This window comes from Falco biarmicus, chromosome 1 (genome assembly GCF_023638135.1).
Source record: "Falco biarmicus isolate bFalBia1 chromosome 1, bFalBia1.pri, whole genome shotgun sequence".
Lineage (NCBI taxonomy): Eukaryota > Metazoa > Chordata > Aves > Falconiformes > Falconidae > Falco > Falco biarmicus.
The window spans coordinates 83,473,455-83,498,840 of NC_079288.1; the positions used below are offsets into that span (position 1 = coordinate 83,473,455).

At 42.7% G+C, this 25,386-nt stretch overlaps 1 protein-coding gene across 1 annotated transcript; it reads left to right on the forward strand.

Moving 5' to 3' along the window:
• Positions 1-10,047: 10,047 nt before the first annotated feature.
• Positions 10,048-24,985, forward strand: SUCLG1 (succinate-CoA ligase GDP/ADP-forming subunit alpha). The gene is made up of 9 exons (XM_056346787.1): positions 10,048-10,208; positions 18,095-18,198; positions 19,066-19,182; positions 19,705-19,917; positions 20,006-20,063; positions 22,165-22,248; positions 22,892-23,043; positions 23,536-23,724; positions 24,733-24,985. Exons 1-9 carry the CDS (start codon positions 10,157-10,159, stop codon positions 24,757-24,759), a joined length of 996 nt encoding a protein of 331 aa, XP_056202762.1. The 5' UTR covers positions 10,048-10,156; the 3' UTR covers positions 24,760-24,985.
• Positions 24,986-25,386: the final 401 nt, after the last annotated feature.

Consider the following 25,386-nt stretch of genomic DNA (forward strand, 5'->3'; position numbering starts at 1 on the left):
CCTTCACATGGGCTAAGTCATCTGTGCTCACTCCTTTGCATTGCAATCAGTTGCTTCTCTCCTATAAGCTGCTAAAAGAGGACCTGAGCCAACCTCTGTAGCAGTTTGGCACTATAATTAACTCTCTTCGACTGAAAATGCCCTGAGTTTGGCCTGATTATGTTCAGTTGATGTTATTGTTATTTCTTACATATTTCAGTAGGAGGAGGCAGGTGTTCATGGGTTCCAGGACCAGCAAGCATCAATAACCACAGCAACAATGCAAACACCATGCGCTAACTTAAGTCTGAAGTACAAAAAAGTTACTTCCAACACCAAAATCACCAGAATAATGGAGAAAATAATATCCTTGTGGTCACTGTGCTTTCCTGCCTTCAGCGAAGCTTTTTCTTCAAACCTCTTCACCCTGATTTTCTGCTGTAGCTTCCAAGTCAAGTCCTGCAGGTTTGTTTCCTTCAGATTGAACAAGCTGCAGAGCCTTCTTGTGCCTGAAACCAGAGGATTTCAGAAGTGCATGCATTCTTTGCTCAGGAAAGGTCTGTCCTAAAGCACCTGGCACTATCTGAGGACAAAAATTTGGTTTTCCTGAGTTGCACGGTCCTTTTTTTGGCTCTTCAGCTAAATCTGCAAAGGTCCTCCAGCCGAGGCTGTTCCCTGAAAGAGCCCTGGGAAGAAAGTCAAACAGTGAGGCAGTTGTGACATCTAGTGGTGCTGCAGGGGAAAAAACTCATCATTTTGGTCCTGTGGTGGCTATACTTTTTTCCACGGAGGAGTAGGGATGGTCAGCCACCCCTTGCTTTTCTCTGCTGCACCTGAGTTGGAAAAGTTTCCCAGAATAGAAGAACAGAACAAACTGTTTTAAAAGAGAGATTTGAATGTCAGTAATTCTGTGGGTTTTCACCAGTGCCAAAGCAACTTTAGGGATGAATAGAAAAATATATATTGAACAACGTTAAGAATGTAAAGATAGGTGTATTTAGTGAAAACTAATTGGTGTGTGTGTGTGATATAACACAAGAAAGATGTTTTTGCAGCTTATATACGGTTATATAGCCTCAGGGATCTCACAGAGACCACAAGGTCTCAAGTGTTGCAGTTGGAGTGCCTTCACTACTGGAGCTCCAAATTTAAGTGCAGGTATGCAAAAAGAGGATTAGCCCCTGTGTATTTAGCTCAGACATTTGTCTACATTTTGTAGACATTAAATTTTAAGAACTAATCCTGAAGTAAAGCACTTCAGTAGAACATTAACTTGGTCCCGCAGAGCTTTGCACAGCAACATTGCTGAGTGAGCAAGAGTTCAGCAAAAAAAAAAAAAACCCGAAAGAAAAATCCTCACTTTACTAAGAAACTAGGTACTTCTTATGCTGTCAGTTATTTTTGCAAGGGAAAGAATGACTTCAGCACACCACCCCCACCCCCCCCCACCCCCCCCCCCCCCCAATTTGAGCAAAATACTATTTTCTTTAGGTGCAAGACAAATCCTGCTATGGGATAAAACGATATATTTTATTCTGGGGCTGGAACTTATACGCTCCATCAATTCCATAATGCCTGAAACCAAAAGCAATTTTAGTACAAAAAGTCCAACAGATGTGTTTGTGAAGCTGCTGCAGCCAGCTTTGGAATTTCCAAACTGTGCTGGTGACCTGTCCGACTATTACAAATGATCTGATGGCATTGAATAAAAGAGAGTAAAGAGGTGCCATTTCTCAGCTTGGCATTTCTTAAGGCTTCAGCATATATACAGCTTTAAATAAGAGCTATCACCGAGCTTTGCTTTGTGCTTTCGTACATGTGTCCCTAGGGAAGCTAAAGGAACAACACTGAAACTAAGGGAATATCCCCGTGAGACTGCTAGGGGGAGAAGTTTATCAGCTGGGCTAATAAAAGCCACCAGTTACCGCTCCAGGACCACCCAGCCCACCCCAGCCAAGTGGTCCTCCTGTAGGTGTCCTAGCGATTGCCCCATGAAATAGCAGATGATGAAAATTATGGGGGAACAAGAGAAGATGGAAGTAGCAGGATCTGCTGCTTTGTGTGGTGAAGGAGCTTGTGCTGTGTGTCTGGTGACCTCTGGGGACACAGGACCAGACCTGATCTATTATAGGCCGTGCTAGATTTAGCTAGGTTGAGAATTTCATCTTTGATGTGGTGTTTGGGTGTGCAGAGGGAGGTAGTTCCCCCTCCTTACCACTCCCTTGTTTTCTGATGCTGATTTTCAGAAGTATGGCTTTCTTAAACCCACAAGATAAAAAAATAAAATTGCTCCATGACTAATTATGCAGAGACAGAGAAACCAAAGTATTTTGAGGCTGCTGAGGTCAAAGGGGAGGTGCCGATTTCTACTGCTGTAGCTCTGGCCCTTAGCCATCAGGGTTACATTAGCTTTCAGTTAGCTCATGCTGAGCTGCACCCCACAGTCCTGAAGCCTTAAAAAGTAGCATGGCCTCCAGGGCGGGAAGAGTTGAATTTATTTATTGCAGGGGGATTCATTGTTGCTCAGTGGAAGTGACTTTCAGGACAAAGAATTAACAGTCAAACTCAATTCTTTATGACAGGTGGATGAGCCATGAGGAGAGGCTTTTCTGACATATACATTTCAAGGAACCTATATCCCATTTTGCTCCTGCTTCTTCCTGGATGGCAGAGGCTCTGCAGAATCCTGCATCCTGCTCCAGCATCAGGAGAACCCCATGCAGGGTTGCTGAGAGCAGATTTTGGCTCAAACTGCTGTTTAGCTTTTGTAAGCCCTTGCATCTTCACATCTGCTCCGTTCCTTATGACCAGCAGGGCAAGCTGATTATCTGGAAGAGCAGGTCTCCAAGATGTGAACATTTCCCAGCACCGTGGGGCAGCCCCAGGTCTGACACCTGTGTTTTTAATAAATTGGATTGTTGTGCTTGGCTGCCCTGCCTCCAGGAGGGAGCAAGGCAGTGGAACATGTACGGCTGCTCAAGCTGCAGCCCAGTGAACTGCTACGAAAGCCTATCAAATGTCAAGCTTGTCTTTAAGACCTGGAGTTGTTGAAGCACTTCTCACAAAATTTACTGAATAAAATGAGTAAGCTCCAATAAGCCCCTGATAGGTGACAGAGCCAGATTTGCTTCAGACCACACAGCAAACTGGGAAAAAAAAGTATTTAGATGAAGATGACTGACCACAGGTCTCCAGCAGCATCTTCCTTCCCAGAGAAATCCAAGCCATGAGCAACCTGAAAGGGTCAGTCTGGGGCTGGTGGGCAGTGGGTACCAGTTTGGTGTCCATCCTTGGTGACTTCCCCTGGAAGTGCTTCTGATGTTGATGTTGTGACCCCGATTGGTGCCCAGCTGAATCGTGACCCACTGTTTGTGAAGCACTGTAGGAGTGTCAGGCTCTTCAGAAATACCAAGCCATGACACTGCTTAGGGAAGAAGGGGGTAGTGTTTGTGTGTGTACTTATTTTCATTTGGCACTACTAATACTGAAAAAAAAAATTAGAATAACTATACTGATAGCAATACCACAAATGTTTTCATGATGTTTCAGAAGCAGAGAACAGAATATAAAATCTGCTTGCTGAAAGCACTATGGGGATTGTGCAGAAAAGGTGTGAGAAGATAGTACCAACACCCTCCTTCCCCTCCCTGCTGTAAACTCTCAGCTGGTCCTTATCTCCTTATCTGGAGCTATATCAGAAGCCCCAGTAAGCCCATTTCTAACTAATTCCTTAGCAGATGCTCTCAGCCATAGCTCTGTTACTGCAAAATCACAGGCTGTACAGAAAAAATGAAGAGGGCTAAAGCACAAGCGTGGCTAATCCCTTCAGAGGTAATCCTTACCTCTGACTTTCTCTTGCTCTCTACAAAGGAAAGGAGAGCAGTAGTCCAGCTCCTCCTGGTGACTCTCCCAGGGCTGAGGACTTTGCTTACAATCTGTATAGAAAACCACAAACTAGTTTGTTTTTAGAAGGGTCAGCACCCTTAGCTGCTGGAAACTGGAGACAGATGAGGTCAGGGTTTAGCTTCACGCTTGGATCCCAGCCTTGATCCCAGGGAGGTGGGGGAAGGAACGATTTGTTTGCACATTCTTAACTTCCAGCGACAGGAGGTGATGATGGCACTAAAGCTAACAAGATGCATAAGGATATCAAGCTGCAGAGCTGTTTCAGTGAAGGTAAGAATGGGAGACAGTGATCAAACATCAGCTGGTGCCAGAAGCTAGGTCAGAGTCATCCCTGATGTGAGTAAGGGCTAAGCCAGCTGAATGGCTTGTCCCTGGTTTAGCAATCCTCCAAAAACAGGCTTTCCCTCGAAGGATGGCCTTCCTGCTAAACCCTCACCATTGGAACCTGCATTTATTAAAGGGATGTCTTTTAGCTCTGGCCAACACCAGGAGACAAACCTGTTTCTGATTCTAAGAAGTCTGGGGTGTATTTTATAATATTATCTGCCCACAAAGTCCATTTTGTAGCTTTGCTAGCTGTTGTTTGTACAGCTGCTAGGCTGAACACAATCATAAAATTTTTAGTATGTGTGAGTTTACCATATGGGTCAAGTGTGTGACTCCTGCCATCATTCCAAAAGATTTCTGCCAGGCATGAAGTTCACTACAATGTTTGTGGCATAAGGGGCTGCAATCCTAGCTGGGAGGGAAATGATGGAGGAGGTCTCTTGCTGGCATCAAAACATCCTCGAACAGAGCTCCCAAACAGACCTTTTATCCTTGCTGCGCGGAAGGGCAATGCCACTTCTTACTTCCCATTTAATATGGAATGACTATTTGGAAAACTTTGAGGTTTGTTGTCTTGATGCCATGATCAGGGTGCATGTCCTGTTATGGAAAGGCTGGCAGGAGCATGATGTTCCTGACCAGCATTTTCTTCAGCTCAGAGGTAAGTGCAGACTGTTCAGGAACTTCATATTCCTGGGAAGTTCTGCTGTAGTGAATGCTGAAGACCTTGGGGTGCAAGAAGCTTGTTCCAGTTTTGAGCTTCTTTTTTGGGAAGTGGCAAGAGGTTGATGGAGTCCTGCAAGCACCCACACAAATCAGTGTCACAGAAATAGATGGCAGGAGGAACAACTGTACCGAAGCAAAGGCAGCAGCATCCTGCTTTCTGCAGCTCTCTTATGACAACATTTCACAGAGACGCGAATGCATTGATGGGCCAGTTATGCAAACAGCGTCTACTGAAGTTGTCAGTCAAATGCAAGGCTCAGATCCCTAAGAAACCAGTGGCAACATTTAACCTCTGGCTGTGCAAATGTAAAGGTGAAATGCAATATATTGAAATGCATATACCATGTTGGCAGCGGGATTCTCCTGGTGATCGTTTTACATCGTCACTCTCTGCCAAAGCAGTAACAGGGCTCCAATTCATTTGTCATGACTGCTGGGTAGAAAAAAGTGTTAAAGGCTTTATTCAAGAAAAGCAACTGTACTTCCAGTTTCATGCTATAACAGACCGCTCCCCGTGATCTGCAGGTCCCATTATTCTACAAGCTTGGAACGGAACCATTCCCCAACCACTGCATTAGCCTGCCTGTCCCTGCCTCTCTTATTTAGCAGCACATTTCACAGGGTTCAAAATACTTTTGGGTGGGAGTCAGGTCCAGCTTCAAACACCTCCTGCAGACATACCTGCTGTGGGCTGCCTCCCTGTGGGTGGTTTTCTAAGCTCTTGTTGCAGCCAGTGGAGACTGTCCACTACAAGGGCTCCAAGACAGCAATTCAACCCTCTCCTTGCAGCTGATGCCTGCAGACAGCACGAGAACTGCTCTCTTGCCTCTGCCACCTGCAGGGAGGAGGTTTCCATTGGCACAGTGAGAGCTGGGACTGCACACATGTACACAGCTGCCATGCAGATACCTGCAGGAGGTGCAGCAATTCAGACCTGGATTTCAGCCTTAGCTGCATACTGTTCAGACAGCAAAGACTCATATTAAGTGTCTAAATATAGGTGTCTAGCGCTATGAGGGGTGCCCAAGGGTATCTGAGAGCTCTGCGGAGGGCTGGTTAACAGGAAAACCAAGCTTTCCTGAAGAGGCAGATGAAAGCAGGGCAGCTCAAGCTGCACTAGATGCCAGTCTATGAGCTGCAGTTCAAACACATCTCCTGTGTTATCTCCAGCAAGACCCAGGTGAGTATGAAACCCAGAAGAGAGATAACATAGATTCACACATGGAAATGTGGATATGGAAAAGAGGGTGCTGTGTGAGTTAAGGGTTGAATTCCTCATGCAGGTGAAGAAGACTGAGACTGGCAGGTACCTGCTGTATCCATCAAGGCCTTGTGGAGAAGGCAGACACGGCGGGGTTGCTGCAGATGACAACTATATATTTCTAAGTATCAGTGCCTAGAGCATAGTCAGTTTTTATTCTGTGGTGAAATGTCAAACCTGGACTCTGGGGTGTAAACAGGACATCCTGAAAAACCTGGATATCTAAAGTGGTTTCACTGCTCTTAGTGCTAGTAAATCCAGACATTTAAGAGGTTGGTGATTTATTTGCATGGCACATTTTTGGCTGATGATGTAAGTAAACAAAGCATCAGCAATGATCTCATTTACAGAGAAGGCGGCAAGGCTGGGAGAGATGGAGCCAGTGGAGATTGGGAGGGAGCATGCAGCCTGCCAGGCACCACACCCAGGTCTGTCCACTGCCAAGCCAGTATCTGAAAGAACAAAACAGAAATGTTTTACCCTTAGTTTGACAGAAGTACAGAAAGAAGTTGCATTTTGTGCATGCAGTGACCCTCCCTTTCATCTAAAGATCTACAAAGGGGAAAATGTTAGTGGGCAGAGTTTTTTTGTCTTATGCTGTGGCTGGGGCTGACGGGTAGGTAAACATTAACATGACATTCCTTTGGGCTTTTAACTAACAGAAGGTCGAGTCCTCTGCCGAGGGATACTAAGCAGAAAGTCCTGTGTTTAGTATCAGGAAGATCTGCTTTCAAACAGGATTAAAGCCCAACTGTGAGTAAGAAAGCAAGAAAAATCTTTTCACTAGAACTCAGTTTGTCCCTGGGTGTGTGTCAGCTCCAGGATCTATGTTGCTCTTAAAATGATGTTGCTTACTTAAAAATGCATTAGGGAGTGACCCCACCCCTTACCCGGCCTTCAGGCTTTCTGCACTGGTTGAAAATTATCATTCTTAGATTAAACCCAAAAATCTTTCTTAATCCTTTGGTTACTCCACTGGAACTGGGTCTATCCTGAACTTGCAAGTCAGCCCCTGTCACTGCTGCCTGGGTATCGCTAATTGCTGTATTGTTTCTCCCTGGGCTGAACGGCTTCTTTCTAGGCAGTTGGTTTAATCAGCTGAATTAATGCTGGTGGGACAGAGTGTTCTGTAACAGAAACCAAACCACCGCGTTAAAACAAATAGGTCTATTTTTTCTCAATGCCATGTGTGTCTGGCCAATTCAGTATTGTACAGCTGGTTTCCACACCCTGAAACTTTTACTGTTAGGGTGATAATGACTTGTACCAATACTAAGATGCAAAAGACTCCCTATATATTCAGGTTTTTAATGCAAATGACTGAAGAGATATTTCTGCTACTGAGAATTAAAAAAAAAAGAAAACAACTTACAACTGCATCTTACACAATCCTACTAAAACCACTAAAAAATTGCAGTTCTCCTTATTTTCTTGTACGGCTTGACTTCATGCCCGAGTTAGAGTGCATTTGATATCCAACAGATAAACTTCTCACACTACTCATGTAGTGTGTATGTAGCTCAACATAAAAAGGAGAGAAGTTGTAATCCACTGTATAATTGAGCAGGGATCAAAAGCTCCAGACCTCCCCAAAGTTTGGACAGGACAGTGACTCTGACCCTTGGCAGTGGGACAGTCCTGCCTGTCACAGCCACCTATGAACCAGGGTGATGGGGATTACTTAGAAATAGTTGGGGTTCTTATTGTTCCCGTTGGTTTTCTGCTATCCAGCCCCACTCATTTCTTGTGTGTCTTTGTCTTCTAGATCAGCTTTTCTTTCTCCCCCTCCTGAAAATAGTTTTGTTGAGAAACTGCTGAAAACGAAATCTTCCTGTATACAGAATGATAATACAGAAGCATCAAACTCAAATTCTATAATCCCCACAAGGGTCTTAGTGAAAGCCTCAAGTCAAGGGAAAATTGATTTGGAAATGGATCCAGGTATAAATCTTCTAGTAGTGAGTGGGTTCCTTATAAAATCAGCGTGTATGTCTTCCTAAGGGGATCATATATATATCTCATAAGAAGCTGAATGTTTGGATGCTTCATTTATTTATCATGGCCTCATTCCGGCCTCAGTTTCATGGACATGAGGTGAGTAAAATAATCAGGATGAAATCAGAGAATGACTTTGCATGTTTATTTTTGTCCTGCAGGAATACTTCATCACTTGTTGACCCCCTCCCACAGGGTCCCCCTGCCCCATCTATGCCCACAGATAACACAAATACATGCACATGTTGTTCCTGAAGGCAGATGATGGCACAGGTGATGAAGCTATACCCATGTCTGAAGCTCATGGGTACAAGTTAAAGCATTTTTAAAACCCCTTGTGGGAAGCCTCGTTGTAGAGTTCAGCAGTTTCTTGTGACCCTGATCTGAGGTCAATTTACTTGTGGCTGCAAGAATCACACATTTATTAATAAATAAGCTGACTTCATAGCTCTCCCTGATTTTTTTAACTTTCCTGCAAGTCCCAGGTACAGACTTTTGCTCTTTTTCCTCTTTGCTCCAGAGATCCTTCTCCCATAATCACTGTCCCTGACACATGCTCTTCTTGTGAATGTTTGCCTAAACTCCCTTGTCAAAAAACAGAAGCTGCGCCTTTCTTGTGGCTCATTAACCATTTTTTCTTCCAGAACAAACATTCCCTGAAGGTTAGCAGAAAGAAAACACTGCTGTTAAGAATCTCTGTAGGGAGGAAAGAAAACACTAATTATTCAGAATTATTGTTTGATTTATTGAAGTATACTCATTTTCCTGTCCCAGGACCAGCCAGGTAAGTAAACTGTCCATGGTGAATGAGAAATCCGAGGACTGTCAGTTCTCTTTCATTTATTTTAAACCACTTAATCTCAAACCCTTTAGCCTCAATAAAGTGGTGGGTGCTCAGGACTGCTGCTTATCAGGCTGACCATTGCAGCAGAATTGCTCCATTGCCTGTGTCCTCCTTGTGTTATCCCTATGTCTCGCAGCATTTGCTTAGTGCTTGCTTGGCATGGTCGGGACAGGGGTTTTACTCTCTTTCTACCATGCTTCAAACAAGGTCAGGTATCATAGAATCATAGAATAGTTTGGGTTGGAAGGGACCTTTAAATGCCATCTAGTCCAAGCCGTGCAATAAGCAAGGACATCTTCAACCGGATCAGGTTGCTTAGAGTCCCGTCCAACCTGACCTTGAACGCTTCCAGGGGTGGTCATCCACCACCTCTCTGGGCAACCTGGCCCAGCGTTTCACCACTCTCATCACAGAAAATTTCTTCCTTGTTACCTAGTCTAAATCTACCCCCTTTTAGTTTAAGAGAGGTAATATATTTCATTTGATCAAGCAATTAACTTGTATGCGGGCTTATGTATTGGATACTAACTAAACCCCACCACCTTCCCCTGACAAAATGTGAGGTTTTTTGGCATTTGCAGGCCCCCACCACCTCAGCACACCATGAAGCCTTGCCATTTGCCAACTCCTTTGGCGTGTTTGGAAATGCTTCTCCAATACTTTACTGCCAACCTACTCCCGCTCCAGGGTGGCTTTTAACGGGGAGCCACAGCACGCAGCCATCAAAAACTGGTTTGGCCTGGATGTAGCACAAGCTAGGAGCTATGGGGGCTGGCTGCCAGCCTCTCCCCCCGCCGCGGCGCCGCCAGCTGTGACAGCAGCCCTGTCGTAGCAGGCAGGTCACAGCAGGGCTGTCACAGCTCGGCCCTGCCACCCGCCCGCCCCGCTCAGGCCACCGCGGCCTACCACCCCCACAATGCCCCGCGCAGCCTCTTCCCGTCCCGCACCTCCGGCTCGCCCCTGATTGGCTACCCCCGCAGGGGCCCTCGGCGCTGAGCCAATGGGCGCGTGGGGCTGCCCGGATCCACGCCGGGGTGGGCAGTGCTCAGGCGCCGCGCAGGGCCGCCCGCCCGCCCGCCCGCCTGCCCGGCCGGCCGGTGTCATTGCCGAAGGGGACGATGTCTCACTGCAGCCGCGCCGCCGCCCGCCTCCTGGGCCGCTTCCTCCGCCGTGAGTACCGAGCCGCCGGCATCCCGCCGCGCCGGGCCGCGGGGCCCTCCCCGCTGCCTGGCAACCGCTCAGCGCCGCGGCCCGCTCTCCCCTCGCCGTCCCTCCGCAGTAGGCCGCGGGGCCTGAGGGGGGGCCCACCGCCCGGCCTCTTCCGCCCGCCGCGGGAGGGGAAGGGGCTGGGGCCGGGCCTGCGGCGGGGCAAGGTCACCGGGGGCGGGAGAGCGACCCACCTGTCCCCGGGGGTACCGCCATGCCGCTGGGCGCGGCCTGCAAGGCGCTTTCCCGGGCCGCGGCCGCTGGCGAGGTGCGGCTGGCGGAGCTGGGGCGGCTCCGGCTGAATGCAGAAGGCCCGAGGGCGCTCAGGGTGCCGCTCTCGGGCGCCGGCTGCCGCCCCCGCGCAGCGTTGGTTGGAGGGAGAGCGGGGGTAGCTCTGGGCGGGGTGCGCGGCAGTACAGAGCAGGGGGCACGAGTGGCTGCCGGGAAAGCTGCGTTTAAAAGTCGGGAAGAGTTTGTGCGATGAGCATGGTCAGCCGCAGGTGTGGGGACCCAGAGACGCTGTTCTCTCCTTACATCCCTGGAAATACTAAGAATCAGACGAGCACCAGAGGAAGCTGATGGAGTTGCATCTACTCTGAGTGGTGGTTTGGTTTAGAGACCTCTGGAGGCCCCTGAACTATCTTGTGATGTCAACACAAGCTGGTAAAGCTGTTTTTATTGTCAAGAATAATATTTTTGGCCTCTAATTGTGGAGAACATAAGCAGTCTGAGACTAATACTTAAGTTTGGAAGTTTTTATAATTGTTGTTGTTCCGAAGTTCACAATAAAATGCCTTTTTTTTTTTTGTTCCATGTGCTTTTTTTGTGCAGTTAATGCTTTACTGAAATCAGCATGGGTACATCTAGGCACAAGAGCAGTTTCTTGCAATCCAAACTGAGGAATCGATACATTAATCTTGGTTCTTGCAGCTGAGAATGAATGGACAAACTTAAACTTACCTCATTTCAATGCATGCAAAGTTCCTTTGTGTCAGCGTGGTGCCAACTTGTAGGTCAGGGTTTAGTGACATGATCCCAAATTTTACACTGGTCTGAGCTGTTCCTGTGGCATACCTACCATCCCCTCAGGTATCCATTCCTACCTCTTGTCTTCCATGAGCAGAAGCAGAAAACTGTATTTCTTACTGTGCTGTTAATTTCTGCCAGTTCAGTTCTTTGAATTGGCTCTCCTGGGTCCAATGAGAATTAGTTCTGATGGAGGGGAATGAATAGGAGTGTAGCACCTCCAATTTAGCTTAATTTATACTTGCAGCAAAACTACTCTTGGGTGCAGTTTTATGTGTTAAAAATCCACATTGTTCCCTTAACAAGTAGTAGTAAGGGACTCAGGGAAGAGTGCTTAGAGTCATTTTGAGAGTTGGAGGGGCTCAAGTGTTATGTTTGCAGAACAGTGGCTCAAGAAGTGTTCTGTTTGCAGCAGTTCATGAAGCCTTTTAAAGAAACTCCTGCAAGATGAAGTAGTCCTTCATTGGAAACCTTGATACTCTGCATGATGTTAAAAGACTGCTGAAACATTAGATTTGAACTTTGTACGTACATTTTCAGTAACAATTCATTAACATCTGCTTCTCAGCGATTTGAATTCACGAGTTTCTAGTGTGTTCTGTTGCAGAAGAGATGCAATATCTATTTGTTGGTGCATTGCTGAAGCGAATATGCAAGGGGTGTATCTGCAAGGTTCATTTCAGGCAGTTGTGAAAACATGGTATGAAATATGTCAATGAGTGGCAAGTGCTTGCTCAAAGGGCACTCTAAGCACTGTTTATATATGGACAGAGTCAAGGAAGACCTATGCTGGTCTGTACTGCACTTTGAAGAGAGCCTTTGCAGGTACCTTAATTGTGGTCGGAGAGTCAGCGTTAGGGATTTTATGTTCTAGGCATGTTAGAAGGCTTTGGAGAGCTCTTAGGTTAAAAGATTACAGTAAATTACATGAATAATCCTGGCAAAGAATTGCTGCAGAAATAACAATCCAAACTGAAGAATTCAGTAATTGTTTTTATGTCAGCAGTGTGGAGGGAGGAAAGCTCACAAAACTTAAGTGGCACACATTCTTAGTGGAGTGTATACACTGGGAAAAGTTTGTTGACTTACAAGAAATAATTGATCTGTGCTGAGAAGTACATGCATGTTTCCTCAAAGGCCTGCAGTTTCACTGAGATGCTTTACTTTGTTTTAGCTTCATAAATTTGGGAGAAAGCTTTTGTTTCAAATGCCATTGTGTCTCCCATGGGCCCCTGCGTCCACCGCAATGAGCAGGGATTTTTGGTTAGGAAAGAGGTGTGTTGGAAGGACTGAAATGTTTCTGAATATAATTTCCCATTAGTCCTAGTTTTAGAGTGGTAGGTGTAGCGTAGTCATTGCATCTGTCCTTTACAGCCTGATAAATTTACTTAATTCCTCAACTCCTATGCCATGTTCCTAGATTGGGTTTCCATAATTAACAGGAATTTGGCAAGGGAAGGGTGAGAGAAGAGAGGCTGGGGACTGATACCTAGAAATTCTCTGTGCACATACGTAATCCTCTTCATCAAAGAATATGGTATTTTGATCAATCTCTCAATAGCATGAAAACTTCTTTGTCAGTAAGAATCATCTTCTACTAATGTAACTGATATCTTGAAGGGTGGATTCTGTAGATGGGTTTGGGGAGGGGAGAGAATTATCCAGACAGAACCGTGTGTGTGAATATATATACATATGGCCTGATAATGAAGACTAAAACCTAATAAAGAACTAGGATGGAAACTGTGTGTGGAATATTCTTGTTCATATCAAACTTCTAGTCAGTAAATGCTGAAATTTGCTGCAGCACTTTGGTCCTTGACAAACTTTTTTTTAAATGTTTATACTCTTCTGCCATGTAAGAAGCTGTCCAGAACTGTTTCTGTTCTGTCATCTCCAGGCCATGCATTTGCAGGCAGAGGAAACTGATAGTTGTGAAAAATGCAAATTAAATATGTACAAAATACTGAAAGGATTTCTCAGAAACAAATTGAAGGTCTGTAACTGATGGAAAATAAGGTGGGGTGTAGGATGTGTGTGGAAAAAAAAACCTTAGCATTTAAAGTAGTGCTTTTTGTACCTCAGTCCTTCCCCGAGTTTCCCCTGGACTAGCCTCCATTTTTCACATTTGTTCCCATTTCCCATGTGATTTCTAAGGCTTTCTTCCTTCCTTACATAGGTAACAGAAAGGAAAAGGAATATCTTTCTTCATCTCTTAAGTTCTTTGGCTATTTCAAGGACTAATAGGGGAAGAATTTCACTTATTACCTCCATTGCCAGAAGACTGAAAACTATCTGCTCAGGTCCTTCTGCGCTGTTTCACCTTGGTTTTATATTGTGCTCATTTTATGAGTACCCTCGGATGCTACCTTGGCTTCCAAACTTTTTTTTTTGTCTGGGATAAATGTGGGTAACAGGGAGGCACTTAGATTGCATACCTGTCTGTAGCTCTAGGAAATCTTGCAAGCAGACCTGAAAATAACAATTTTTCAGCTTTGTATGGTTTGAATGAGGAAGAAATTTAGCCCTTGGTATCTGTACTGTCAGCTGGCTTGCACAACACAACTGGGAGTTGGACTAGATGACCTTTAAAAGTTCCTTCCAATCCAAAGTATTCAATGATTCTATGAAATATAGCTTGGGTTGTATGGTTTTAAATGGAATCTGTGCTTGGGAAGTATTGCTTTAAGGCACTCCTTGAGCAGCTCAGTGTAAACAGTATTTACATTCCATGTGTGCTTTAAAATACCTTGCAAATGGGTCAGTTTTCTTTTTAACACGTGTAAATTCATGTTGGGACTTTGTGATAAATAATAGGGCGTTTTTCTAGAAAGGCTTGTTAACTGTAAAACATAAATGAGCTGAAGGTGATGCTTGAGGCTACGATTGTGGGTTTTATTTTAAGAAGTGAAGGTAGCTGTTTTTTCATGTTTCTTGAACTGCAGTGAGTTCTGGGCTCGGCCGGGGCCTTGTGCCCTGGAAATGTGAGGGTCACTACCAGCAGTGTGTGTGCTGGAAGTAGCTCTGTCCCTTAGTTTGTAGTAAGGTTTCTTTACTGTGAAACAACAGTATACAGGCTTTAAACACAGGCTTATTCCCCTTTGTCAAATTTAGATCTCGCTTTTTAAAGCTGTGCTGGGACAGCAGGGGTTTGGTATTTGACCGCTTTTCATAACTACTTGATTGTACAATGTACAATGGACTAAAGTAGGTTCTCGCCACAGTACATGTCTTTTTAGCTATGTAGAGTTAAAGTACTGGAAAGCCAAAATAAATGCATCTTGTTATAATCTTTTTTTTTTTTTTTTTTTTTAAGACCACAAACTATGCAAAACAGAATAGGGATGAGGCAGAAATGAAAGGATTAGCTGGGAAAAATTATCTGGTTTCTTATTTTTACTATTCTTTTCTAAAGGTCTATTACAGGCCTTTGTTGGACACAGTAATGTTATCATAGAACTCTGATTTGACAAATTGAATTGACAAAAATACAGCATTTCCACTGTGCTTTTGGACAGATTTGGATTTGATAAGACTTGTCCTTATGCTGTAGGACTTCTTCTGAAGCCTGCACCTTTGTAACTTGGCCTGTAATTTAGACGTGTGCATTAAAATAGCATCACCAATGAGCTTGGCTTTTACTGGTTCATGGCTGAAGAGATCTTGTATCTATCTTAACTATTTAAATTGCCAGCTGTTTGCACCCTGGACTTGCTGTTTGTGCTACATACAGCAGAATCTCATCTTGACCGATGCCCCTGCTGCTCCTTCTGTGCTGATAACTGGGGCAGACTTTTCTGCTTCAGACCGGCCTGTGATACAGAGCTGGATCGTGTGAGCTTAAAATCCCCTGCAAACTCAGACTCATCCAGCCCAGGAAGTGGAAGGTGATTTTTATGATTTTTTTTTTTTTTTAAATTTCTTAAAAAAATCTATCGCTCACCAGACATCTACCAATGCTAAGCTGCCTGTCTCTGAAGACACCAAGTAGCTCAAGCCTATAGCCAGGCTTTTTTGAACCAGCTGTATTTTCTGTGAACCAAGGCTCTTCAGTAATGTAAGTAGGACATATAGTTTTCCAGAGTAAATCCATACAAAGCTTAGAATTTAAGCTGTCTTTTAGTTATCAGTGCCTGATTTTTTTTTAAATTTTTTTTGAGTACTTTGATAGCTTGGAAAATGCTCAAAAGCTTCTTATCCTTGAAAAATATATTTATATAGTCTTCTCAAAACGGAGAATTGACAGATTTAAGCTTTCAAAACCACTTTTCTGCAAGGTTATAAGTATCTGAAAATAGATATGGAACAGGCAGCTGAACTGGGACTGTGGAACTGCTTTTATGATACAGAAAAAGGAGTGACTACTTGTCAAAGCCTTCCCCCCACTGCCCCCAAATACTGGAATTACGGAGTGCGCACTCTGTCCCTGGCAAGCAGTCCTCTCTTGTTTTGCAGGTGGATTTGTCAGTGTTGTAGCACAGACAATACATGTAAAACTTAGGTTTGAATTAGTGTTGCCCGATTATTCTTTGCCCTTGCAGGCCTGTCAGAGGGCTTTCAAAACATGCACTCCCGTACTCCTGGAAGCCCAGACCGTTCTCCATGAGGCATCGTCCGTGGTGTGTCATGACTGTGACAGGGGGATCATCCTCTGCTCTCTTCAGGGCTGGGTTTTACCATGCCCAGCAGGGATTGCCTGAATGGCTGAGATGGGGTAGATGGATGCCCTGCTCTCCTAACCAGCAGGCCAGCTGTTTCTTTGCTTATTTTGTCCCCTTTAGAGGCAGGCTGCTGTTTGGCAGTCACGCGCTTCAGTGACTTGGTGTTGCAGTACAGATGCAGCGCGCAGCGTGTTGCAGCCTGGCCTAGGAAGGCTAAGCTGCTGGCCGAGTATGAAGACCATACTGTGCTGTCTTCTGTAGCTGTGGCATTGAACAGCAAGACTTTTCTCTACCCTTCCACAGACAGCCACGTAACCCTACTCATTAAATCTTTACTTCAGACTTTTGTCCATTACAGCTTTGTATGTCGTCTTGGTGCAACAAGTTTGTAACGGTATATGTGGATAAAGGTGTGATGTAGCTTAAAACCCTGCAGGTCAGTAAGCTGACATGCATTTTTACCACTTTTAGTACAAGTTAACTACATGCTAGTCTGCACGTTTCTCTTTAAAATTTAGTTGAATTTTACTTTATGTTAGTCTGAAGCATCTTCAGATGCTTGTGCTGCCACAGCTCCTCAGAGAACAGCAGGAGGTGGTTGGAATTCAGTTGTTTCTGTCAGCACTTTTTAAAAACGGAGTAAGGACTTCAGATTTAGCAATAGCACTAATGTCTATGGGTTTCTTCTGACATGGTTTTATTTTCCTTCTCACTTTCCTTGAATAGAAGTAAAGCATAAAAGCAGTGTATCACTAAAACTTAGTTGGCAAAAGTACTTGTGGAAGAGTCCTATGTAGCTCTGTGATAGAAATGTGTATATACCGGGTTCTTAAATTTTCTGCACTTTTTAACTACCTGATAGAAATTGTGTTATTACAAGATGTTAATAATGCATCTTAATAAATTCTGTGCATTAGCAGTTTATATTGAAGAATACCTTTTTCCTTTTTTCCCCATTATAGGTTTTACTTCCTTCTTAAAAATAGGGAAGAACCCCACCAATCCCTCCCTTGTTCAGGCATGCCTGAGTGACTATGAACAATCCAGGGACCATGATTCAGAATCTCTTATTTTTATTTCAGCTTAACTTTTCACTTCCTCAAATCTTAAGTGGTAAAGTTTTCAAAGAGCTGAAGAGGTATGTAATTACATGCTGGTGTCAGTATCTGTATTAGGATTGTACCCTCCCATGTTCACTCCAAGTACAAAATAGGGATTTTATCTAAAACACTTGCAGGGAATAAATTGCTTCTGATCCCCTCAGAGCTCTGCTATTTGAAAAAGCATATGACACAATGAATATAGGCAATGTGTGCATCCGTTTTATACCAGAAGACCTCTTTTTCCTCCTTATCTCAAGCTCTCTTTCATGGTAACATTCTGTGCATTTCATTTTTAATCATTTGATGTCAACACATCTTTTCCTTCAGCAGAGATGCAGTCATTCTCCTTGTCTTTTTGATACCAGCGTGTACTGTGCTGCTGTTCTTTAGTGTTATGTTGTTTTTTCAGTACCAGAGTTGTGAGAACTAAATTGAAAATCATTCTAGTGGAATATCTGGAGAGCTATGTTTCCTCACAAGCCTAAGTGCATTTCAAGCAGTGATGCCTAGGCTCCCGTAGCTAGGAATCTGTTGGCAAAAGGTCTGCTGCTGTATGTCTTGCTTGGCATTAGGTTTCACCCGGGCTGAGGGACCCTCGACTTCTTCAGTATCTCACTGTCCAGTATGGACTGTGCTGTGTTCAGGAGGTAAAACAAAGTACCTATGTTGTAACAGCCTCTGGGATATCAGGATTTTAGTTCTGCTTTGTCGCTTTGCAGAAGTTCTTAGACTACAGGCACTGTTCATTTGCAAATGAAAATAGTTAAGATGTTGTTTCTGTCTGTGTGAGGAATTCTGATGTTGAGTACTCAATATGAGAAATAACTATCCTGATTCCTAGCAAACCCAGTAATTGCAATGATAGTGAACTACAGGTGTTGTATATCTTAGAATGACAAGTACTGAATACAGTTTTTAGAGCTGCTTTTGAAAACATGAGCTGCTGGATCAATAAATCTTTTGCTATAAGGATAAACATATATGCGTTTACTTGGCAGGATGTTTTTTGACTTAGAGTCTAACAGTGGATTAATAGTTTGCGCTGTCTTTTTTTCTCTAGTGCAACAGAATGGAGTACGACACTGCTCCTACTCGGCATCAAGGAAAAATCTGTATATTAGCAAAAGTACAAAGGTTATCTGTCAAGGTTTTACAGGCAAACAGGTATGTATATGAACTACTTCTTCTATCACCCTTTCAGTTCAGCTTAGTTGACCAAAAAATGTAATAATGTATAAAAGGGATTTTATACTAACTTTGTGATCAGGAAAGTAATTTTGGTTTTTGTTTTTTTTCCTTCTTTTTTTTTTTTCCTCTCCCCGCCCCCTCCCCCCCTTAAATTCAGTAGACTAGATATTTTATTTTCCACTTCTGCCCAAGATTAAAACTTGGTTTTGAGTTATCTCTTATGTTACTTTTAATTTTTGTCCTTCATTTTGTTCTTAAGCCTGTTTATTGTGTATATATATACTTCGTAAAGGGAGATATGCAAAAAGCTACAAACCCCTCACCATTTCAGAAGTGCCTTTTATAGAAATGCCTTTGAATGGTAATGCCTATGAATTAAATTTCTGTTTTTATTTCGGGATATTTGATAATTTTTTCACATCTGCTCTTTTACACATTTGCAAGAGAAGACTACTTTTGCTAGAACTATCAGCTAGTCTTGGATGAGAATGCTAATTTCTCATATTTCATTATAGTGTTTGTCATCTGCCAGACTTGATGTGGAACACAAAATGTGGCTGCTATGTCTGCAGGTGTATTAGCAACACACAACAAAATACTCTTTAGTGAGCAACAACAGCGCTCTGATTTAAAAGAAGCAGCATAGCATATTCTGAATGCATTTAAAATACATTGATGCATTCTTCAAAATAGCTGATTAAATATCTGTAGTGAAAACTTCCCTTCTCATTGTAAATTTAAGTGCCATAAATTGCCCATGGAATTATAGATAGCATCAACTTTTTTGGTTCATTTTATTTGCTATTACACGCTTTTTGACTTTACTTATTTTCTCTTTCGTAGGGCACCTTTCACAGCCAGCAGGCGTTGGACTATGGCACCAATCTAGTTGGAGGAATTTCTCCAGGGAAAGGGGGAAAAACTCATCTGGGTCTGCCTGTGTTTAATTCTGTGAAGGAGGTAATTTGCAGCAGTGACTGGAGGGCTGACAATTTAAAGCTGCTGAAGGGCTCCTTAATTCATTGCTCACACTGGAGAGGCAAGCATTTGAGCCATGCATGTCACTATGCAAGGACTGAAATAGAAGCCTTGTAAAAGAGGGAGCATTCAGTGTGATCAAGCATGAGCTTTGCTTCCACTGTGAAGTTCACAGAGTCTGGATGCACTTACTTTATGCATGCAACTAGTTTGTGATTGGTTCTGGTGTGTATGATGAATTTTTAGCAAACTGTTATCTAAGGGTATTGATGATGGTGTTCATGGGGCAGATCCTTTCCAGACAGTGGTTAGTTCTCAGTTCCCTAGTTGTGCTGTGTGTGTCCCATCTTCAGTGAATTTCACAACTGCTTTGATTATAGTAAATTAATACATATCCATTTACTTAATTTATGCCTGTGAATGGACATATTTTAGATGACTAGTTGTCAAATATTCTTTTTGGCTTCACTAAATACTTGCTATCTTTTTTTGTGTCCATTTTAGGCCAAAGAAAAAACTGGTGCTTCTGCCACTGTTATATATGTACCTCCTCCATTTGCTGCTGCTGCAATCAATGAAGCAATCGATGCAGAAATGCCCTTAGTTGTATGCATTACTGAAGGTATTCCCCAGCAGGATATGGTTCGGGTTAAACACAGGCTAGTTCGGCAGGATAAGACTCGACTAGTGGGCCCAAACTGCCCTGGAGTCATCAATGTAAGTGACTTCTGGAGTTGCTCCAAGGCTGAACCATTCTTAGTGATGGTCTGAATGTTCCATCTGACTTCTCCCACTCTTTTCTTAGCCTGGAGAATGTAAAATTGGTATCATGCCTGGCCACATTCACAAGAAGGGAAGAATTGGTGAGTTTTTGAATATTTATGCATCATCTAAAGTTTCATGCTGTAGTGTTCTTACTCATGAAGCTAGTCACATCCTGTCCTGAAGACAGTTGACATGCTGTATAACAGCTCTGTCCTTCAGTTTATAAGTGCTTTGCCATTATCAATCCTGAAGGCAAAAATCAGTCAGTCTACCATTGCAGGCACTGAGTACAGATGGTAGAGGCAAAGCATTTGGAAATTTCCTTAGGTTATGTGGTTGACTTAGTTTCCTTAACACTCTCCTTTGAGGATACCTCTGTTTACCTTGGGATCTGAGAGCACTGAGCTCTCCAGTGCTATTCATTCCAACGGCCTGGCTCCTGAGGACTGGGATCCTGCGCCTGTAGTGAGTTCAGTATTACAGCAAAGAGAAGAGATTACAGGCAGGTTTATAACATGATAATTTAGACGACTATACCACGGCAAGTAGAAGTGACAAATATACTCACTTCTCAGGCAGTGGAATCATGGTCAGAAAGGCAGTGACTTGTTCGTAATCATATGGTATGCACACACCCCCATTTGCATGCAAGTCTCTTGTCCTGACTTCTGTTAGTTCCTTGTTCTAAACCATAGAAATATCAACTTCATTGTTTTTGAAATAATGCTGTTTAGGAACTATAAAGGAAATTCTTCCCAAATATGCATTTGTACTTAAATAGAGCTTCAGAAACATTGTTGTAGACAGCACATGCTGCTGCTATCTGTCATCGGGGTAACCAGTTCAACTTGAGCACAGTGCCTTTTGCAACATGACGATTTTTTTTTTACAAAAGGCGTATTTTACTGTGGGGAAACTGGTTCAGTGCTTTTAAACTGCACTGAGTCTACATCATTCATCTAACACAAGAAGCTCTCTCTGCTACTTTGCTACTTCTGACTTGAGAGTAAGTTGTACCTAGTGAATGCTGGAAGATGTGTTAACACTGGTGTTACACCTCCAGCTTTCAGAAGCACCTATAAACCTGGAATTGAAAAATCAGATGACTGCAATTATGCCCTTTGTAGATACCATGAAGACATTGCTCTAGAACTGTAAAATGTAACATCAATTGATGTTGCCCTGAGCTCCCTTCTTAATCAAAGTTCTGTGAAGATTTTCTAAATACCTACAAGAAATGTCTTGTAGTCACAAGATATAAGAACCTGAATGCAAGGCACATGAAGTGCAAAAGAGTATTTTAAATCCTGAATGCAGTTGCCTAACCACTGCTGGAAACACTTTCAATGGTGATCCAAGGATCAGGGAACAAAAATGTAACTTTGCCATCCACTGGGCTTTGTCTAACACTATGACCTTTGGTGATACGCACCCCAGCTTTGTATTACTGTGAGGCATCCAAGAATCATTTGATAATTTTGGGATGCAAGCTATAAAAATAGCCACAATCTTTGGACCTTTATCTGTAGCTTCTCTGAGGCAATCTGATCTTAATAGTAAGCAGGAAGCCCTTTGCAAGCATAGTAGGAGAAGAACCTTTGCTAATAGATACCTGAGCTGTCCAACAGTGTGAACAGTTGAGAAAACTAATGTTGTTAGTCTAGTGGTGTATTTTTTCCACTGTTCATGCAATATACTTATTATATTCCTTGTTAGGTGGCTTGAAGTAGATGGAAGGTGATGTCTGTTTTTCCTGGAAACCTTTCCCTCCTTATAGTATTAACAGAAGTCTTGACTTGGAAGAATGAACAAAATCCATGCAAATATCTTTGTCCCTGATCTAGGCCCTGTATTACCTTTGGTCCTCAATTTAAAACTAGGGTCGTGGTCTCTTATAATATGGTAATGTAAATGCTGAGTATGTACTGTAGAGCAGTGAGCTGCAGCAGCAAAAAACCGTAGTAGTGACTTTCTGGGAAGGTTTAGTCTGTTGACAATTCAGTGTCAAAAGATGCCAACCAAGAAATAGTACAGATAGAACCTTATAGAAAGTTTTCATGTCGTGGTAAGGATAGCTGAAAAACCTGGCATCTCATGTTTCAGTTTGTTAAGGTGATTTTCATGAATATAAGACCAGCTGCCTGTAGTCATGTGCTTAGGTGTGTTAGTGTTAAGTTTATCTCCTTTTCTTTCCTGAAGGTATTGTGTCAAGATCTGGCACCCTGACATACGAAGCTGTTCATCAGACAACGCAAGTTGGATTGGGGCAATCTCTCTGCATCGGTAGGTTTCCTCAGAAACAGCCTGTTGCACCTAGACTAATCTATTTTTTCTTTACAAGAAGAAACCCCAAGTAATTTCTTTTTGCAAGCATAGAAATTGCTGAATGGCAATTATGTTGAGAAATGAGATCCCTATGTGCTGTGAAGAATATAACCCTTCCCTATTGCAATTTCCACATCAGATTAATAAAAGCCAAAACCCAACTTTGAACAGAGAACTGCTAGCAAATATAATGTCAATTTGGAAACAGATTTTCCCCAAAAATTTAATATTATGAAGGGACAGGGTGTTTTTAGGCATTTAGTTGGGTATGTTAAGTAGGTTCAGTTTTCTTTCAGCAAAATTCTGGAGCTGGGGTGTTGGTTCTGCTGTGTCTTATACAGAGCCTCTGTATAATGCATAATATTTTGCTTATAGTATTATTCAGATACCAGAGGTTTCTGTAAATTGTGGGTGAGATATTCAGAGCAGAAGTTTGGCACACTAATTTGGGAAGAGCCTTCAGAGCTACCCCATCTTATGAGCCTTTAGGAATATTCTTCATGCTGAACTTTACTTTGAAACATTTGTCATAAAAGCAATATCATTATCTTGAGTTAGTCTTCTTTTTTTTTTTTTTTCTTGTGGTTTTAATTTTTTTCAGGGATTGGAGGTGATCCCTTCAATGGGACTAATTTTATTGACTGCCTTGATGTTTTTCTGAAGGATCCTCACACTGAGGGGATCATATTGATTGGGGAAATTGGAGGAAATGCTGAAGAAGATGCAGCAGCATTTTTGAAGGAAAATAATACTGTAAGTCTTAAACAGTTTGCTTCCAGACATCTTGGTAGTTAGCCATCTTCTTTTTGCCCTGTCAAGCAAAACTCAGTTCAGTCTCCAATCTCTATTGGCCAAAAACCCCAAACAGTCATATTTTGATTAAAGAGTTGAAATTAGGAGCTTTATCCAGATTAAATCTAACTGGACAGCAGTGTCAACTTTAGATTTTTAGTCCTGTAATGGTATTTGTAGTGAGCATTCTGGGTTTTGTAATATACATGACTCTGTGGAGAGATGTTTGAGTTTTTGATTGCTTCTGGTTTATGATGATTATCAGGAAGAGAAGCATTCCACACTTCAGATTCTTGGTTCTATGTTGTCTGAGGTTTCTAGCTTTTTAATAACTTTGCCTGGCTAGTTGATACTTACAAACCAAAACAAAACCAATAAAAAATCTGCCAACTGGAATTACCTTTCATCTCACCCCCTCCCCGGTGTAACCCAGTATCTTTTCTTTCTTCACAGGGTCCAAATGCCAAGCCGGTAGTGTCATTCATAGCTGGTCTGACCGCTCCTCCAGGCAGGCGGATGGGTCATGCTGGAGCAATCATTGCTGGGGGAAAGGGTGGAGCTAAAGAGAAGATAGCAGCTCTTCAGAGTGCAGGTGTTGTTGTCAGCATGTCTCCTGCTCAGCTAGGTAGCACCATCTACAAGGTTGGTGGCTCAGATATTGGTATATATACTCATCCAGAGCAAGAAGTTACTTTTGAGGGAATATGAGCTGGGAGTACATCTCTTTCCCAGATACTCTGTTGCTTTGAACTTGGTTAAACACAAGAACAAGAACTCTCTTGACTGAACACGCTGCAGTTACTACTTAGATAATTATGTGCATGTAGTGTTATGGATGTTGCCCTTATAGAAAAGTAAACACAACAAAATAGAGAAGAGGCTACATTTTGCTTTGAAGTGTAGCAATATATTGAATTGTGTTTTCTGGATGCAAAGGATCTGGACTAATTTAAAATATGGAAACATTCTTTGAAACTAGGGTATTTGAGGAAGGAGAGACTTGGCATACAGGTCTGTATTTTAAGTACTAATTTGTAATTGTGGTTGAATGCATACAGCTGAAAAACTTCTGTATGAACTAGGATCATTTGCATTTTTCTTAATTCTTATACAGAAAAAGGCATTGCTTCACAGCTATAGGAAATGTGTAATTCAGCTGTGCTAGGTAATTTTTTCTTTTCCTGTGGTAACTGTATAGTATAGCGTCCTCACGGGCTGCTGTGGGATTCTTCCTTTCTTCTGTTACATTTTTTCCTTTACTAAAATGAAAATCTTTACTTCATTGCTTGCCTGGCTTGAGTCAGTTACTGTAAGGATTCTACTGCAGTTCTTTTGCAGAATTACTGTTTTTCAAGCCCGTTATGCTGTGCCTGGGAGCCAGTGGTTCCTTGACAGCATCAGGATCTGAGAGCAGTGCACTGACTGCAGTTTAGCACTACTGGGTTTTCATAGCTGGTTTCTTAATGTGTGGTGGGAGAATACTTATTCTCCTTTCCTCTAACTTGCACACATATTATGCATTTTATATTTTAATTTTTAATTCCAGTAAAATCAGATTTGCTAAGATAAATATGAAGTAATTTAAAATAAGATAGTAATAGAAGCATTTTCTTTCTTTCCCCACTGGTAATGTCTGTGTGCTGTTTGCAGGAGTTTGAGAAAAGGAAATTGCTGTAAGAGAAGACACTTTGGAATACTGTCTTCAAAACATCAGTGCAGCACCTGGCCTCCACTTATCTTCTGTCTGCTAATCTTCAGTTGCCCAAATGACTGACACTGGTCTATGAATTTGACTTGGAAGCCATAAACCTCCTGGCTAAACCTGTTTTGATGTCTCCTTGGTTCAGACATTATCGCCTCATTGTAAATCCCAGCAAATTAATAAATCTACTATGAAATCTGATTCATCTTTTGACTTCCTGAAGCAGAGCTATTTCTTCAGATGTCATAAACAAAATATTTTGTAACTTAAGCACTGCCCATTTTTAAGGTAAAGTTGCTTATAGAGATGCTTTTAAGGATCGAAGCACTGACTTTATGCACATATCACACTTTGCTCTATTTTTAAAAAATCCAGTCGTACTTGTTAGTTGCTGGCAAGTATGTTTGTTTGAACAGCAGGCCAAAGTTTCCGTCCGTTAAACCAAAGCTGCTGGATCTGAAGGGGTTGCTTGTTGATCCATGTGGCTGGATATGCCTAAAGTCCAGACTTTTTTTTTAAGGCTTATGAGCTGTGCACAGTGTAGTCCTCTACTGGCAAGGAATTCTGTTGTTTGTGTGGAGAGATGGAATTTTTATTCACAA

What these genes read in the sequence shown, in the direction of transcription:
- SUCLG1 (XM_056346787.1), top strand. Translation starts at nt 10,157, where the DNA reads ATGTCTCACTGCAGCCGCGCCGCCGCCCGCCTCCTGGGCCGCTTCCTC. An exon ending in AAGGTTTTACAGGCAAACAG is followed by an intron (nt 18,199 to 19,065) that starts GTATGTATATGA and finishes TCTCTTTCGTAG; the next exon opens with GGCACCTTTCACAGCCAGCA. An exon ending in TGTTTAATTCTGTGAAGGAG is followed by an intron (nt 19,183 to 19,704) that starts GTAATTTGCAGC and finishes TGTCCATTTTAG; the next exon opens with GCCAAAGAAAAAACTGGTGC.